The 13,227-nt window shown below is 47.7% G+C and overlaps 1 protein-coding gene across 1 annotated transcript in view; it reads left to right on the forward strand.

Annotated features, from left to right (window-relative positions):
* stab2 (stabilin 2) overlaps positions 1 to 13,227 on the forward strand; it is a 62,112-nt gene that overhangs the window by 24,014 nt on the left and 24,871 nt on the right. Inside the window, exons 11-24 of the mRNA XM_072378002.1 lie at positions 4,113 to 4,192; positions 4,323 to 4,472; positions 6,470 to 6,613; positions 8,094 to 8,156; positions 9,571 to 9,687; positions 9,773 to 9,826; positions 9,909 to 9,989; positions 10,241 to 10,393; positions 10,498 to 10,683; positions 10,773 to 10,859; positions 12,514 to 12,625; positions 12,729 to 12,909; positions 12,997 to 13,090; positions 13,166 to 13,222. Coding sequence (XP_072234103.1) covers positions 4,113 to 4,192; positions 4,323 to 4,472; positions 6,470 to 6,613; positions 8,094 to 8,156; positions 9,571 to 9,687; positions 9,773 to 9,826; positions 9,909 to 9,989; positions 10,241 to 10,393; positions 10,498 to 10,683; positions 10,773 to 10,859; positions 12,514 to 12,625; positions 12,729 to 12,909; positions 12,997 to 13,090; positions 13,166 to 13,222 — 1,559 coding nt within the window. The remainder of the gene's footprint in view (positions 1 to 4,112; positions 4,193 to 4,322; positions 4,473 to 6,469; positions 6,614 to 8,093; positions 8,157 to 9,570; positions 9,688 to 9,772; positions 9,827 to 9,908; positions 9,990 to 10,240; positions 10,394 to 10,497; positions 10,684 to 10,772; positions 10,860 to 12,513; positions 12,626 to 12,728; positions 12,910 to 12,996; positions 13,091 to 13,165; positions 13,223 to 13,227) is intronic.

Here is a 13,227-nt window from a genome sequence, read left to right on the forward strand (position 1 = left end):
TATCTCCCTCTGAGGTCACACTAACGCCATCCTGCAGCCCCTGAAGTTCGCAGTCCTGCAGTCTGGACCATCAAATGCCCCCTTCTGACCAGCTCAGAACCGGTTCCTGGTCTTAATTCGGTTGTTCTGACAGCTTTTAAACTGAAATCTGGGGAAAAACTGGTTCCAGATTAGCACCAACTCTTTGCCGGTGTGTAAGGCACCGTTAGCTCTGTCGGCCTCTGGTCCTTCCTGTTCTTTGAGGTGTGTTTGAGGGCTGTTTGTTGGCCCAGGACTCTGCCAATAGTACGGGACCCTAAAGGGGCCCTTTGATCAGCACTGGTTCCTGACATCGGTTTGGTGTAAAAGGTCCGAAAAAAGGAGATCGTCGAGGAAGGACATGAAGGACGGTCCGGTGTTTCCTAAAGGAGATCCTTAAGGAAGCGTCGGAGCTCCTTTCTCTCCTAAAGGACGGTCCGGTGTTTCCTAAAGGAGATCCTTAAGGAAGCGTCGGAGCTCCTTTCTCTCAGGAAGGACGGTCCGGTGTTTCCTAAAGGAGATCCTTAAGGAAGCGTCGGAGCTCCTTTCTCTCCTGAAGGACGGTCCGGTGTTTCCTAAAGGAGATCCTTAAGGAAGCGTCGGAGCTCCTTTCTCTCATAAAGGACGGTCCGGTGTTTCCTAAAGGAGATCCTTAAGGAAGCGTCGGAGCTCCTTTCTCTCAGGAAGGACGGTCCGGTGTTTCCTAAAGGAGATCCTTAAGGAAGCGTCGGAGCTCCTTTCTCTCAGGAAGGACGGTCCGGTGTTTCCTAAAGGAGATCCTTAAGGAAGCGTCGGAGCTCCTTTCTCTCAGGAAGGACGGTCCGGTGTTTCCTAAAGGAGATCCTTAAGGAAGCGACGGAGCTCCTTTCTCTCCTGAAGGACGGTCCGGTGTTTCCTAAAGGAGATCCTTAAGGAAGCGTCGGAGCTCCTTTCTCTCAGGAAGGACGGTCCGGTGTTTCCTAAAGGAGATCCTTAAGGAAGCGACGGAGCTCCTTTCTCTCATAAAGGACGGTCCGGTGTTTCCTAAAGGAGATCCTTAAGGAAGCGTCGGAGCTCCTTTCTCTCCTGAAGGACGGTCCGGTGTTTCCTAAAGGAGATCCTTAAGGAAGCGTCGGAGCTCCTTTCTCTCCTGAAGGACGGTCCGGTGTTTCCTAAAGGAGATCCTTAAGGAAGCGTCGGAGCTCCTTTCTCTCATAAAGGACGGTCCGGTGTTTCCTAAAGGAGATCCTTAAGGAAGCGTCGGAGCTCCTTTCTCTCCTGAAGGACGGTCCGGTGTTTCCTAAAGGAGATCCTTAAGGAAGCGTCGGAGCTCCTTTCTCTCATAAAGGACGGTCCGGTGTTTCCTAAAGGAGATCCTTAAGGAAGCGTCGGAGCTCCTTTCTCTCAGGAAGGACGGTCCGGTGTTTCCTAAAGGAGATCCTTAAGGAAGCGACGGAGCTCCTTTCTCTCCTGAAGGACGGTCCGGTGTTTCCTAAAGGAGATCCTTAAGGAAGCGTCGGAGCTCCTTTCTCTCATAAAGGACGGTCCGGTGTTTCCTAAAGGAGATCCTTAAGGAAGCGTCGGAGCTCCTTTCTCTCCTGAAGGACGGTCCGGTGTTTCCTAAAGGAGATCCTTAAGGAAGCGTCGGAGCTCCTTTCTCTCATGAAGGACGGTCCGGTGTTTCCTAAAGGAGATCCTTAAGGAAGCGTCGGAGCTCCTTTCTCTCATGAAGGACGGTCCGGTGTTTCCTAAAGGAGATCCTTAAGGAAGCGTCGGAGCTCCTTTCTCTCAGGAAGGACGGTCCGGTGTTTCCTAAAGGAGATCCTTAAGGAAGCGACGGAGCTCCTTTCTCTCCTGAAGGACGGTCCGGTGTTTCCTAAAGGAGATCCTTAAGGAAGCGTCGGAGCTCCTTTCTCTCAGGAAGGACGGTCCGGTGTTTCCTAAAGGAGATCCTTAAGGAAGCGTCGGAGCTCCTTTCTCTCCTGAAGGACGGTCCGGTGTTTCCTAAAGGAGATCCTTAAGGAAGCGTCGGAGCTCCTTTCTCTCCTGAAGGACGGTCCGGTGTTTCCTAAAGGAGATCCTTAAGGAAGCGTCGGAGCTCCTTTCTCTCATGAAGGACGGTCCGGTGTTTCCTAAAGGAGATCCTTAAGGAAGCGTCGGAGCTCCTTTCTCTCAGGAAGGACGGTCCGGTGTTTCCTAAAGGAGATCCTTAAGGAAGCGTCGGAGCTCCTTTCTCTCAGGAAGGACGGTCCGGTGTTTCCTAAAGGAGATCCTTAAGGAAGCGTCGGAGCTCCTTTCTCTCAGGAAGGACGGTCCGGTGTTTCCTAAAGGAGATCCTTAAGGAAGCGTCGGAGCTCCTTTCTCTCAGGAAGGACGGTCCGGTGTTTCCTAAAGGAGATCCTTAAGGAAGCGTCGGAGCTCCTTTCTCTCCTGAAGGACGGTCCGGTGTTTCCTAAAGGAGATCCTTAAGGAAGCGTCGGAGCTCCCTTCTCTCCTGAAGGATGGTCCGGTGTTTCCTAAAGGAGATCCTTAAGGAAGCGTCGGAGCTCCTTTCTCTCAGGAAGGACGGTCCGGTGTTTCCTAAAGGAGATCCTTAAGGAAGCGTCGGAGCTCCTTTCTCTCAGGAAGGACGGTCCGGTGTTTCCTAAAGGAGATCCTTAAGGAAGCGTCGGAGCTCCTTTCTCTCAGGAAGGACGGTCCGGTGTTTCCTAAAGGAGATCCTTAAGGAAGCGTCGGAGCTCCCTTCTCTCCTGAAGGACGGTCCGGTGTTTCCTAAAGGAGATCCTTAAGGAAGCGTCGGAGCTCCTTTCTCTCCTGAAGGACGGTCCGGTGTTTCCTAAAGGAGATCCTTAAGGAAGCGTCGGAGCTCCTTTCTCTCAGGAAGGACGGTCCGGTGTTTCCTAAAGGAGATCCTTAAGGAAGCGTCGGAGCTCCTTTCTCTCAGGAAGGACGGTCCGGTGTTTCCTAAAGGAGATCCTTAAGGAAGCGTCGGAGCTCCCTTCTCTCCTGAAGGATGGTCCGGTGTTTCCTAAAGGAGATCCTTAAGGAAGCGTCGGAGCTCCTTTCTCTCAGGGAGGACGGTCCGGTGTTTCCTAAAGGAGATCCTTAAGGAAGCGTCGGAGCTCCTTTCTCTCCTGAAGGACGGTCCGGTGTTTCCTAAAGGAGATCCTTAAGGAAGCGTCGGAGCTCCTTTCTCTCAGGAAGGACGGTCCGGTGTTTCCTAAAGGAGATCCTTAAGGAAGCGTCGGAGCTCCTTTCTCTCCTGAAGGACGGTCCGGTGTTTCCTAAAGGAGATCCTTAAGGAAGCGTCGGAGCTCCTTTCTCTCAGGAAGGACGGTCCGGTGTTTCCTAAAGGAGATCCTTAAGGAAGCGTCGGAGCTCCTTTCTCTCCTGAAGGACGGTCCGGTGTTTCCTAAAGGAGATCCTTAAGGAAGCGTCGGAGCTCCTTTCTCTCCTGAAGGACGGTCCGGTGTTTCCTAAAGGAGATCCTTAAGGAAGCGTCGGAGCTCCTTTCTCTCAGGAAGGACGGTCCGGTGTTTCCTAAAGGAGATCCTTAAGGAAGCGTCGGAGCTCCTTTCTCTCAGGAAGGACGGTCCGGTGTTTCCTAAAGGAGATCCTTAAGGAAGCGTCGGAGCTCCCTTCTCTCCTGAAGGATGGTCCGGTGTTTCCTAAAGGAGATCCTTAAGGAAGCGTCGGAGCTCCTTTCTCTCAGGAAGGACGGTCCGGTGTTTCCTAAAGGAGATCCTTAAGGAAGCGTCGGAGCTCCTTTCCTTGGTATTTGGAGGACTCAGACAGCTCTGATCATGGCTGCTGGTCACATACTTCCAGCTTTGTTCACTCAGTTAGGTTCTGAACACACTGTTGGGCCCTGAAGGTTCCTGTTAATAAAGAGTTTTGGACCTGGACCCCAGTGGTTCTGAACCAGGAGAGAACGATAAAACCTGAACCTCAACATGAAGTGGAAGCAGGAGAAGAAGAAGATGAACTCTGAGTTCCTCAAACTGAACTGGCACCAGAACTTGGTTCAACTGGGTCAAAAGAATCTAATAGTCTTTCTTCTTCCTGCAGGTGTTTCATGGATAGACATAACATTGATGTGTTTGTGTGTTTCTCAGGTTCTCTGGTGTTTCCGCTGATGAATTTGGGTCCTTTCACGGTTTTCGTCCCGATCAATAAGGGCTTCAGGGGACTTTCGGTGAGAATCGATGAACAAGTTGAAACTTTTCTTTTAACAACATTATTTCATGATCATCTCTTATGTGGAAGGAGATTTGGGAAGTAAGATCCAGGCTGTAATGAAGGTTTTATCTGCATTTGTTTGCCAGGTGAGGACTCTGACAGCCGACACGTCCAAAGCTAAGTACCTGTGTAAGATCCACCTGGTTGCCGGGGTGATGTCGTCTGACTCTCTGAAGAAAAGCGACGTCTTCTACACTCTGACGGGAAAATCAGCCGAAGTGGACACATCGGATGGGGTGAGAAGAGCGGCGCCATCCACCAGAAACCTCAGGAAAATTAGATTAAACCGCAAAGAGAAAACAAAAGAAACACTTTTAGGAAATCTGACTTTTTGTGTTCAGGCTCAGTTTAGTTTGACCTGAGCAGAAGTCCAGAAGGTTCAGAGAAGTCCAACCACTAAAAGATCAAATCCGACACATTCATTCTGACGAGCTGTTGCAGCTTAAAGTGAAACTTGTGGTTGTTTTGGACTTTATTAGAGGAAGAAGTCAGCGGACACCTGTGAAAATGGACAGCTTAAAGGGGAACTCCGGGAGACTGAAGCTGAAAGTCGAGGCTGATCCAACACTTAAAGGACACGAGTCTGACCCTGGTTCTGTGTTAATGGGGAACTCCGGTGTTTTTAAACCTTATTTCTGGCATTAAATACGTTCATCTACTCACAGTTTGGTGAAAGTCGGCGTCCTTCAGAAGATATTTAGATAACTGGAGATCCATATAAGGGAGTGAACGGGGCTTAGAGGATGCAGCCTCTAAATAAGGCATTATCTGTCTTTATTTCACCAATACTTTAAGAAGAATGAATGAATGAACGTGTGCTATAGCTCTGTTAGCTCATAGCTCTGTTAGCTCATAGCTGCTGTTAGCTCATAGCTCTGTTAGCTCATAGCTCTGTTAGCTCATAGCTCTGTTAGCTCATAGCTGCTGTTAGCTCATAGCTCTGTTAGCTCATAGCTGCTGTTAGCTCATAGCTGCTGTTAGCTCATAGCTCTGTTAGCTCATAGCTCTGTTAGCTCATAGCTGCTGTTAGCTCATAGCTCTGTTAGCTCATAGCTGCTGTTAGCTCATAGCTGCTGTTAGCTCATAGCTCTGTTAGCTCATAGCTGCTGTTAGCTCATAGCTGCTGTTAGCTCATAGCTGCTGTTATCTCATAGCTGCTGTTAGCTCATAGCTGCTGTTAGCTCATAGCTCTGTTAGCTCATAGCTCTGTTAGCTCATAGCTGCTGTTAGCTCATAGCTCTGTTAGCTCATAGCTGCTGTTAGCTCATAGCTGCTGTTAGCTCATAGCTCTGTTAGCTCATAGCTGCTGTTAGCTCATAGCTGCTGTTAGCTCATAGCTGCTGTTATCTCATAGCTGCTGTTAGCTCATAGCTGCTGTTAGCTCATAGCTCTGTTAGCTCATAGCTCTGTTAGCTCATAGCTGCTGTTAGCTCATAGCTCTGTTAGCTCATAGCTCTGTTAGCTCATAGCTGCTGTTAGCTCATAGCTCTGTTAGCTCATAGCTGCTGTTAGCTCATAGCTCTGTTAGCTCATAGCTCTGTTAGCTCATAGCTGCTGTTAGCTCATAGCTGCTGTTAGCTCATAGCTCTGTTAGCTCATAGCTCTGTTAGCTCATAGCTGCTGTTAGCTCATAGCTCTGTTAGCTCATAGCTGCTGTTAGCTCATAGCTCTGTTAGCTCATAACTGCTGTTAGCTCATAGCTGCTGTTAGCTCATAGCTCTGTTAGCTCATAGCTGCTGTTAGCTCATAGCTCTGTTAGCTCATAGCTGCTGTTAGCTCATAGCTCTGTTAGCTCATAGCTGCTGTTAGCTCATAGCTGCTGTTAGCTCATAGCTCTGTTAGCTCATAGCTGCTGTTAGCTCATAGCTGCTGTTAGCTCATAGCTCTGTTAGCTCATAGCTCTGTTAGCTCATAGCTGCTGTTAGCTCATAGCTGCTGTTATCTCATAGCTCTGTTAGCTCATAGCTGCTGTTATCTCATAGCTCTGTTAGCTCATAGCTGCTGTTATCTCATAGCTGCTGTTAGCTCATAGCTGCTGTTAGCTCATAGCTGCTGTTAGCTCATAGCTGCTGTTATGTGGCTACTTGCAGCTATAGGAGAGCTAACGGAGGGATTTCTACACAGGCACTCTACTGGGACCACTTCATCCACACTGGAAAGGGGAAAACTGATGGAATAAGTGAGACAGACTGATAGATTTACCAAAAGGTTTTACCATCTTGTTTCTTTCCAGGATACTCAGCCCAAAATCCGTATCCATGGCAGCAGGAAGAAAGGCACAATCGTCCAGTCGGACATTGTTGCATCCAACGGCATGATCCATATAATCAATAAGCTGATGGACGGCGTATCAGCCAGCGTGGAGAGCAACACAGGCGTAAGAGATGTTAACATTTCTGTTTGTTCTTTGGAGGTGTTTTTGGGGAGTTTTACACCTGCTGGTGACCTCAGACGCCCTGATATATGCTCCCAGGAGCAGGAAGAAGGAGTTTTACATGATATGGAAGCTTTAAGGTGTTGCAGCAGAAATTTAGCAAAACAAATACCACATCTATCTTAGTAAAACTGACGGCCTCATCAATCTGAGTCCACAAAGGGGAAGTAAATAAATCCCAGGGTTGTTTTTGGGGAGTTTTACACCTGCTGGTGACTTTATTATTTTAAATAAATCTGTTTTGTCTCCCTTTTTTTCTATATTTAGTCTGGATATTCTCTAACTTTGACAGATTTTTATATACATTTTCCTGTTCTGTTGATCCATTTCTGCTGATGAGCTCAGGATCAGTTTATTTGCCTCCTGATTAAAAATGTTTTTCCACTTCTTGTGGAAATGTTGTGGGTTGTAAGTGGGCGGGGCTTAGCAGAGGAGGCGGAGTCAATTTAAGGAGCGACTGTGTTCCTCTGAAACTTGTAGAAATCCGTGGTTCTAAGTCAGATTTTCCAGTTGCTTTTAACTTCAAAATATCTGCAGGACATTAGACCTCAAAGTCAGGACCTGATTGTTTTATACAGCCAATATTTACACGACCATGATCTGTTTTTGGGGAGTTTTACAGCTGCTGGTGACCTCAGACGCCCTGATATATGCTCCCAGGAGCAGGAAGAAGGAGTTTTACACTTCAGACGCCCTGATATATGCTCCCAGGAACAGGAAGAAGGAGTTTTACACTTCAGACGCCCTGATATATGCTCCCAGGAACAGGAAGAAGGAGTTTTACACTTCAGACGCCCTGATATATGCTCCCAGGAACAGGAAGAAGGAGTTTTACACTTCAGACGCCCTGATATCTGCTCCCAGGAGCAGGAAGAAGGAGTTTTACACTTCAGACGCCCTGATATATGCTCCCAGGAGCAGGAAGAAGGAGTTTTACACTTCAGACGCCCTGATATATGCTCCCAGGAGCAGGAAGAAGGAGTTTTACACTTCAGACGCCCTGATATATGCTCCCAGGAGCAGGAAGAAGGGTTTTTACACTTCAGGCGCCCTGATATATGCTCCCAGGAGCAGCAAGAAGGAGTTTTATTACACAATATGGAAGCTTTAAGGTGTTGCAGCAGAAATTTAGCAAAACAAATAGCACAACCATCCATGTTCCTCTGAAACTTGTAGAAATCTGTAGTTCTAAGTCATATTTTCCAGTTGCTTTTAACTCCAAAATATCTTCAGGACAGCAGACAAAAACGAGGACGTTAGACCTCAAAGTCAGGCCTGACGTAACCACGGTTGTTTTATTTACATCACACCATGATCTAACCTCACTGCCATCTGTCATTTTTTAAATTTCCCCCACTGGGGGATGAATAAAGTGTTTTTCTGTTCTATCTCGTCATTACTTTGACATGTTGTGTCTCCACAGGAGAACCTGAGGAAGATCATCTCTGACAACGGCAAATTTGAGACATTCAAGTCCTTATTGGAGGTACAGTAATCAGATTACTAATAATGAATTTAGAGCAGATCATTGATCTAAGTTCCATCCTGCAGAGGATGAACCCTCAGATTACGAAGGCTGGTCTTTATTGGACCCAGTCTGCCTCAGTGCCTCAGTGTAATCCAGCCTGACTCCATGATGCTGAGATCCAGACTCTGGTGTGGACTTGAACTGGTCTTTGGCTTGTTTTGGCCTTTCAGAGGACTTAGTACCTCCTGTCTTTTTGTTTATACCAACCCATCAGTCAGAAATCAGAGCTGGAATGACATCACACTCAAGTTAACTGTGTTCTTATCTCTTTGAGATGGAGGCTGTTCAGACCTGCAGATACCTGGGGGTGGTGCTGGATAATAAACTGGAGTCAGCCAACATAGAAGCAGTGTCTCTTCTTCCTGAGACGGTTCAGGTCCTTCAATGTCTCCAGAGAGACTGTAGGCACCTGGACAAACTGGTAAAGGAGGCTGGTTCTGTGGTAGGCAAAAGGTTAGACCCTCTCAGAGCTGTGGTGGAGCAACAAATGAGGAAATTATATTCTGTTTTGGAGAATAATGAACATCCTCTCCACAGCATCCTGGGGTTAGAGGAGCAGCTGCAGGACTGAGAGGTTCAGGAGGGCCTTTGTCCCCACAGCCATGAGGCTTTTTAACAGTGACTGCTGACATATTCATCTTAAATTTGTTTATTTCGTCATTTATTATTATTATTGTTGTCTGGTATGCAATCATTGTAAATATTTATAATTTTTTGAGCTACTCAACTAATTTGAATTTCCCCCACTGGAGGATGAATAAAGTATTTTCTATTGTATTCTATTCTTGCAGCAACTTTATTCTGTTTTGGAGAATAATAGACATCCTCTCCACAGCATCCTGGGGTTAGAGGAGCAGCTGCAGGACTGAGAGGTTCAGGAGGGCCTTTGTCCCCACAGCCATGAGGCTTTTTAACCATGACTGCTGACATATTCTTCTTAAATTTGTTTGGAAACCCAGTGGAATCTGTTCACCCGGCTACTGTTTTTAGCAAAACAATCTGATAAGCATTCAGATGCGTTTTGCTCATAGAAAAACTGACATGTTCACAGATAGAAGTGTTTTATGCATGCGGCAGCCATTTTGAATTTTGCGGCTGGGGCTGTTGAGGATTCTCTTGCTGGCGAACTAGTTGATTTTTCCCAAAGGAATCTTGAAAAGTTTGACTTTTGAGTACAGATGAGACGCACCACAGCTTTGCCTCCAGAGACCAAGTCCAGGAAACTTCAGAAAAGCCTCAAACAATTTCAGAGAACCAAATATCTCAGGAATACTTGAGGAAAACATGTGGCTCTGCACCTCAGACCCATCCAGCCGATTTACAAAGTCGGCATGTTTGCTGTAACTTCACCAAAGTGCGCCTCTCTCTACAGAAAACTGATCTGGCGTCAGTCATGGACACCCCAGGACCGATCACCGTCTTTGCTCCCACGACAGTAGCCTTCGATACGATGGCGGAGGGACACCTGGAGTTCTTGAGAAGTGCAGATGTGAGACCAACTGGAGCTTTAATTAACATACAGAACAAGGTCTGTTCATAGCTTAGAACTTCATCAGTTTTTTCTGAACCTTCAGGGTCACAACAAGCTGCTGGAGCTCCTCAGGAACCACGTCGTCTCGTCTGCCGCCGTGAGTATGACGGCCTGCCGCCTCCCACACTTTGAAACTCTTCACATTTCATCGAATGACTTTTATTGTTGCTGTCTTGAAGCTGGAGGTCTTTAATGTCGTGTCGAGCCCCAGGATTGTGACGAAGGCCAATCAGATTCTGACAATCAATGTGACAGAAAATGTAAGTGTGGATCTGCTCCATCCCGCCAAAACGCCTCAAAGTGTAGTACCACTGCGTGGCCACCGGGGACATCTCATGAAATATCATGTCGGTGCATTTCTCCTGTATGTTATCGTGGAGTCATTACTTTATATTTATAAATCAGCTGATGTAAGAAAAGCGCTTCGGTCCAATCAGCCTCTGGTTCCAGTTAAAGCTCAAACCCAAACTAGCGTCTTTAGCTGTAAACTCAGACCTGCTTTCTGTTTCAGGGTCAGATTCTGGTTAACGGAGCGGCCGTCTTGGAGTCAGCTGTGGAGGCTAATAATGGCCGCCTGTATGTGATGGATGGAGTTTTGACTCCGCCCTCGATCGTGCCTGTGCTGCCCCACAGGTGTGACATCACAGAGACCAAAATCATCCAGGTGGGTTTGATGGTTTGCTCAGTTTAAAGCCGATTAACCATGAAAACTTCATGTGTTCTCGTGTCTTTTTATGTTGCTCGGGAGTCTGAACGTCTGTTTTTCAGGGTGAATGTGGCAGTTGTTCTAAAGTCAACCTGCTCTCGTGCCCGTCTGGCGCCATCACGGACACGAGGACCCCTGTCCGTCAGCGCACCCCCACCATTGGATGTGTTTACACTTTTTCCTTTGGCCATCCAACCATCAAGTTACCCGTGAGAGGTTGCGCTCTCCTCTGCAATGCAACTGTCACGGTACGCCGACACGTCCCATCTTTGCTTCTGTCAGCACTGCCGCTCTGAGCTGCCGCTGTAACCAGGTAAACTCACCTGTGTCTGTTCAGACTCCAGCGTGCTGCAAAGGTTTCTATGGTCCAGACTGCACGCCCTGTCCAGGTGGATTCCAGAGCAGCTGCTCCGGACACGGAAAGGTACAGAGGGGAGGGAATTGGGAAGGAAGCAGTGGATTAGGGTTAGGGTTAGACCGATGGAAGCTTCAGGTTGGTGCAGATTCTCAGCCGTCCGGGTCAGGGTAATCCTAAAAGCTTCAATAAAGGCCACTGGATTTCTTCTTCTTGGTTCTTGAAGACATTTCGTCTGACAGACCTATAGTACTAGTAGGCTACCCTAACCCAAACCTAACCCTATCCCTAGTAGTGGCACCACTCATAAGGTGATACTCCCCACTAACTAGTTCAGAACCGAGAGGTGAAACGTCTTTACGAGCCAAGAAGAAGAAGAAGAAGTCCAGTTGTTGTTGTTGAAGCTCTGAGGTTCAGTTTGGTGTTCGGTTCTTATCTGCTCTGAAGGAACTGCAGGAACCTGACATGTTTAGTTTGAGTTGTTCTTAATCCTAAAAGTAATCCTAAAAGCTTCAATAAAGGCAACTGGATTTCTTCTTCTTGGTTCTTGAGGACGTTTCGTCTGACAGACCTATAGTACTAGTAGGGTATCCTAACCCAAACCTAACCCTAACCCTGGTAGTGGCACCACTCATAAGGTGATACTCCCCACTAACTAGTTCAGAACCGAGAGGTGAAACGTCTTTACGAACTAAGAAGAAGAAGAAGAAGTCCAGTGTTCGGTTCTTATCTGTTCTGAAGGAACTGCAGGAACCTGACATGTTTAGTTTGAGTTGTTCTTAATCCTAAAAGTAATCCTAAAAGCTTCAATAAAGGCAACTGGATTTCTTCTTCTTGGTTCTTGAGGACTTTTCGTCTGACAGACCTATAGTACTAGTAGGTACACAGTAGTCCACAGTGTAAACCGAAGTGTGTACTTCAGGGTCAGAATTATGTTTAGCTTTTATCCAAAGCGACTTACAGGTAGGGTAAGGGAGTCTTGCCTAAGGACCCTACTGGAGGTAGTACCTTTCATGCGGGAGAACCCAGGTCTCCCACATGAAAGGTGGCAATCGTACCACTATGCTATGCTATCCCAGTCCCAGGAAGCAATGGAAATGGGTTTGGAGAGACTGATTGATGCAGATTCTCAGCCGTCCGGGTCAGGGTAATCCTAAAAGCTTCAATAAAGGCCACTGGATTTCTTCTTCTTGGTTCTTGAGGACGTTTCGTCTGACAGACCTATAGTACTAGTAGGGTACCCTAACCCAAACCTAACCCTAACCCTAGTAGTGGCACCACTCATAAGGTGATACTCCCCACTAACTAGTTCAGAACCGAGAGGTGAAACGTCTTTACGAGCCAAGAAGAAGAAGAAGAAGTCCAGTGTTCGGTTCTTATCTGCTCTGAAGGAACTGCAGGAACCTGACATGTTTAGTTTGAGTTGTTCTTAATCCTAAAAGTAATCCTAAAAGCTTCAATAAAGGCAACTGGATTTCTTCTTCTTGGTTCTTGAGGACGTGTCGTCTGAGAGACCTATAGTGAAGCCGAAGGGTGAAACGTCTTTACGAACCAAGAAGAAGAAGAAGTCCAGTTGTTGAAGCTCTGAGGTTCAGTTTGGTTCTGAAGGAACTGCAGGAACCTGAAATGTTTAGCTTGAGTTGTTCTTCAGTGTTTGGTGGAGACTGAATAAATGTGCTTTTTATTTTTGTTGTTGTGGCGGCGTCTTCTTCTTCTTCTTCAGTGCATGGAGGGCATCGCAGGAAATGGATCGTGTATCTGTGAGGCGAACTTCAGAGGCTCTCGCTGTCAGTACTGCTCCTCCTCCGACAAATACGGACCAAACTGTGACCGCAGTAAGTCTGACTCCTGTGCTGTGATGTCACTCCGGTGGGCGTGACGCTGGGGAACTCACCTGTGTGGAACTCACCTGTGTGGAACTCACCTGTGTGTCCTCAGCCTGTCCCTGTATCCACGGAGAGTGCGACAGCCGTCCGAACTCAGACGGCCGCTGTAAAGTGTTCTCCTGTCAGCCGGGTTACACCGGTCGGTTCTGTGAGCGCCGGACGTCTGCCTGCGGCGCTCAGGCCCAGTTCTGTCACGCACACGCTGACTGCGACTTCAGCCAGGGAACAGCCAGGTGAGTCTACCTGCACCGAGTTTGAACTCCGAGCCCTCAGAAGTGGATTTTTGGTCACCTTTTTCCATCCGTCTGCCGCTCTGTTAGGTGTGTTTGTAAACATGGTTTCCAAGGCGATGGCATCACCTGTGTGGAGGCGGACTCGTGTGCTCCACCTCTCAGAGGCGGCTGCGGTGTGAATGTAAGTCCGTTTCCCGATTCCTCGCTGCTGGTTGGTCTCACTGTGTCTGAGGCGCTGTTGTACTGCCCCCTGCAGGCTAAATGTATAAGGACAGGCCCGGGGACGCACTCCTGCCAGTGTCTGACTGGATGGAGGGA

Source organism: Leuresthes tenuis, unplaced genomic scaffold (assembly GCF_036924035.1).
Source record: "Leuresthes tenuis unplaced genomic scaffold, fLeuTen1.0.hap1 SCAF_23, whole genome shotgun sequence".
NCBI lineage: Eukaryota > Metazoa > Chordata > Actinopteri > Atheriniformes > Atherinopsidae > Leuresthes > Leuresthes tenuis.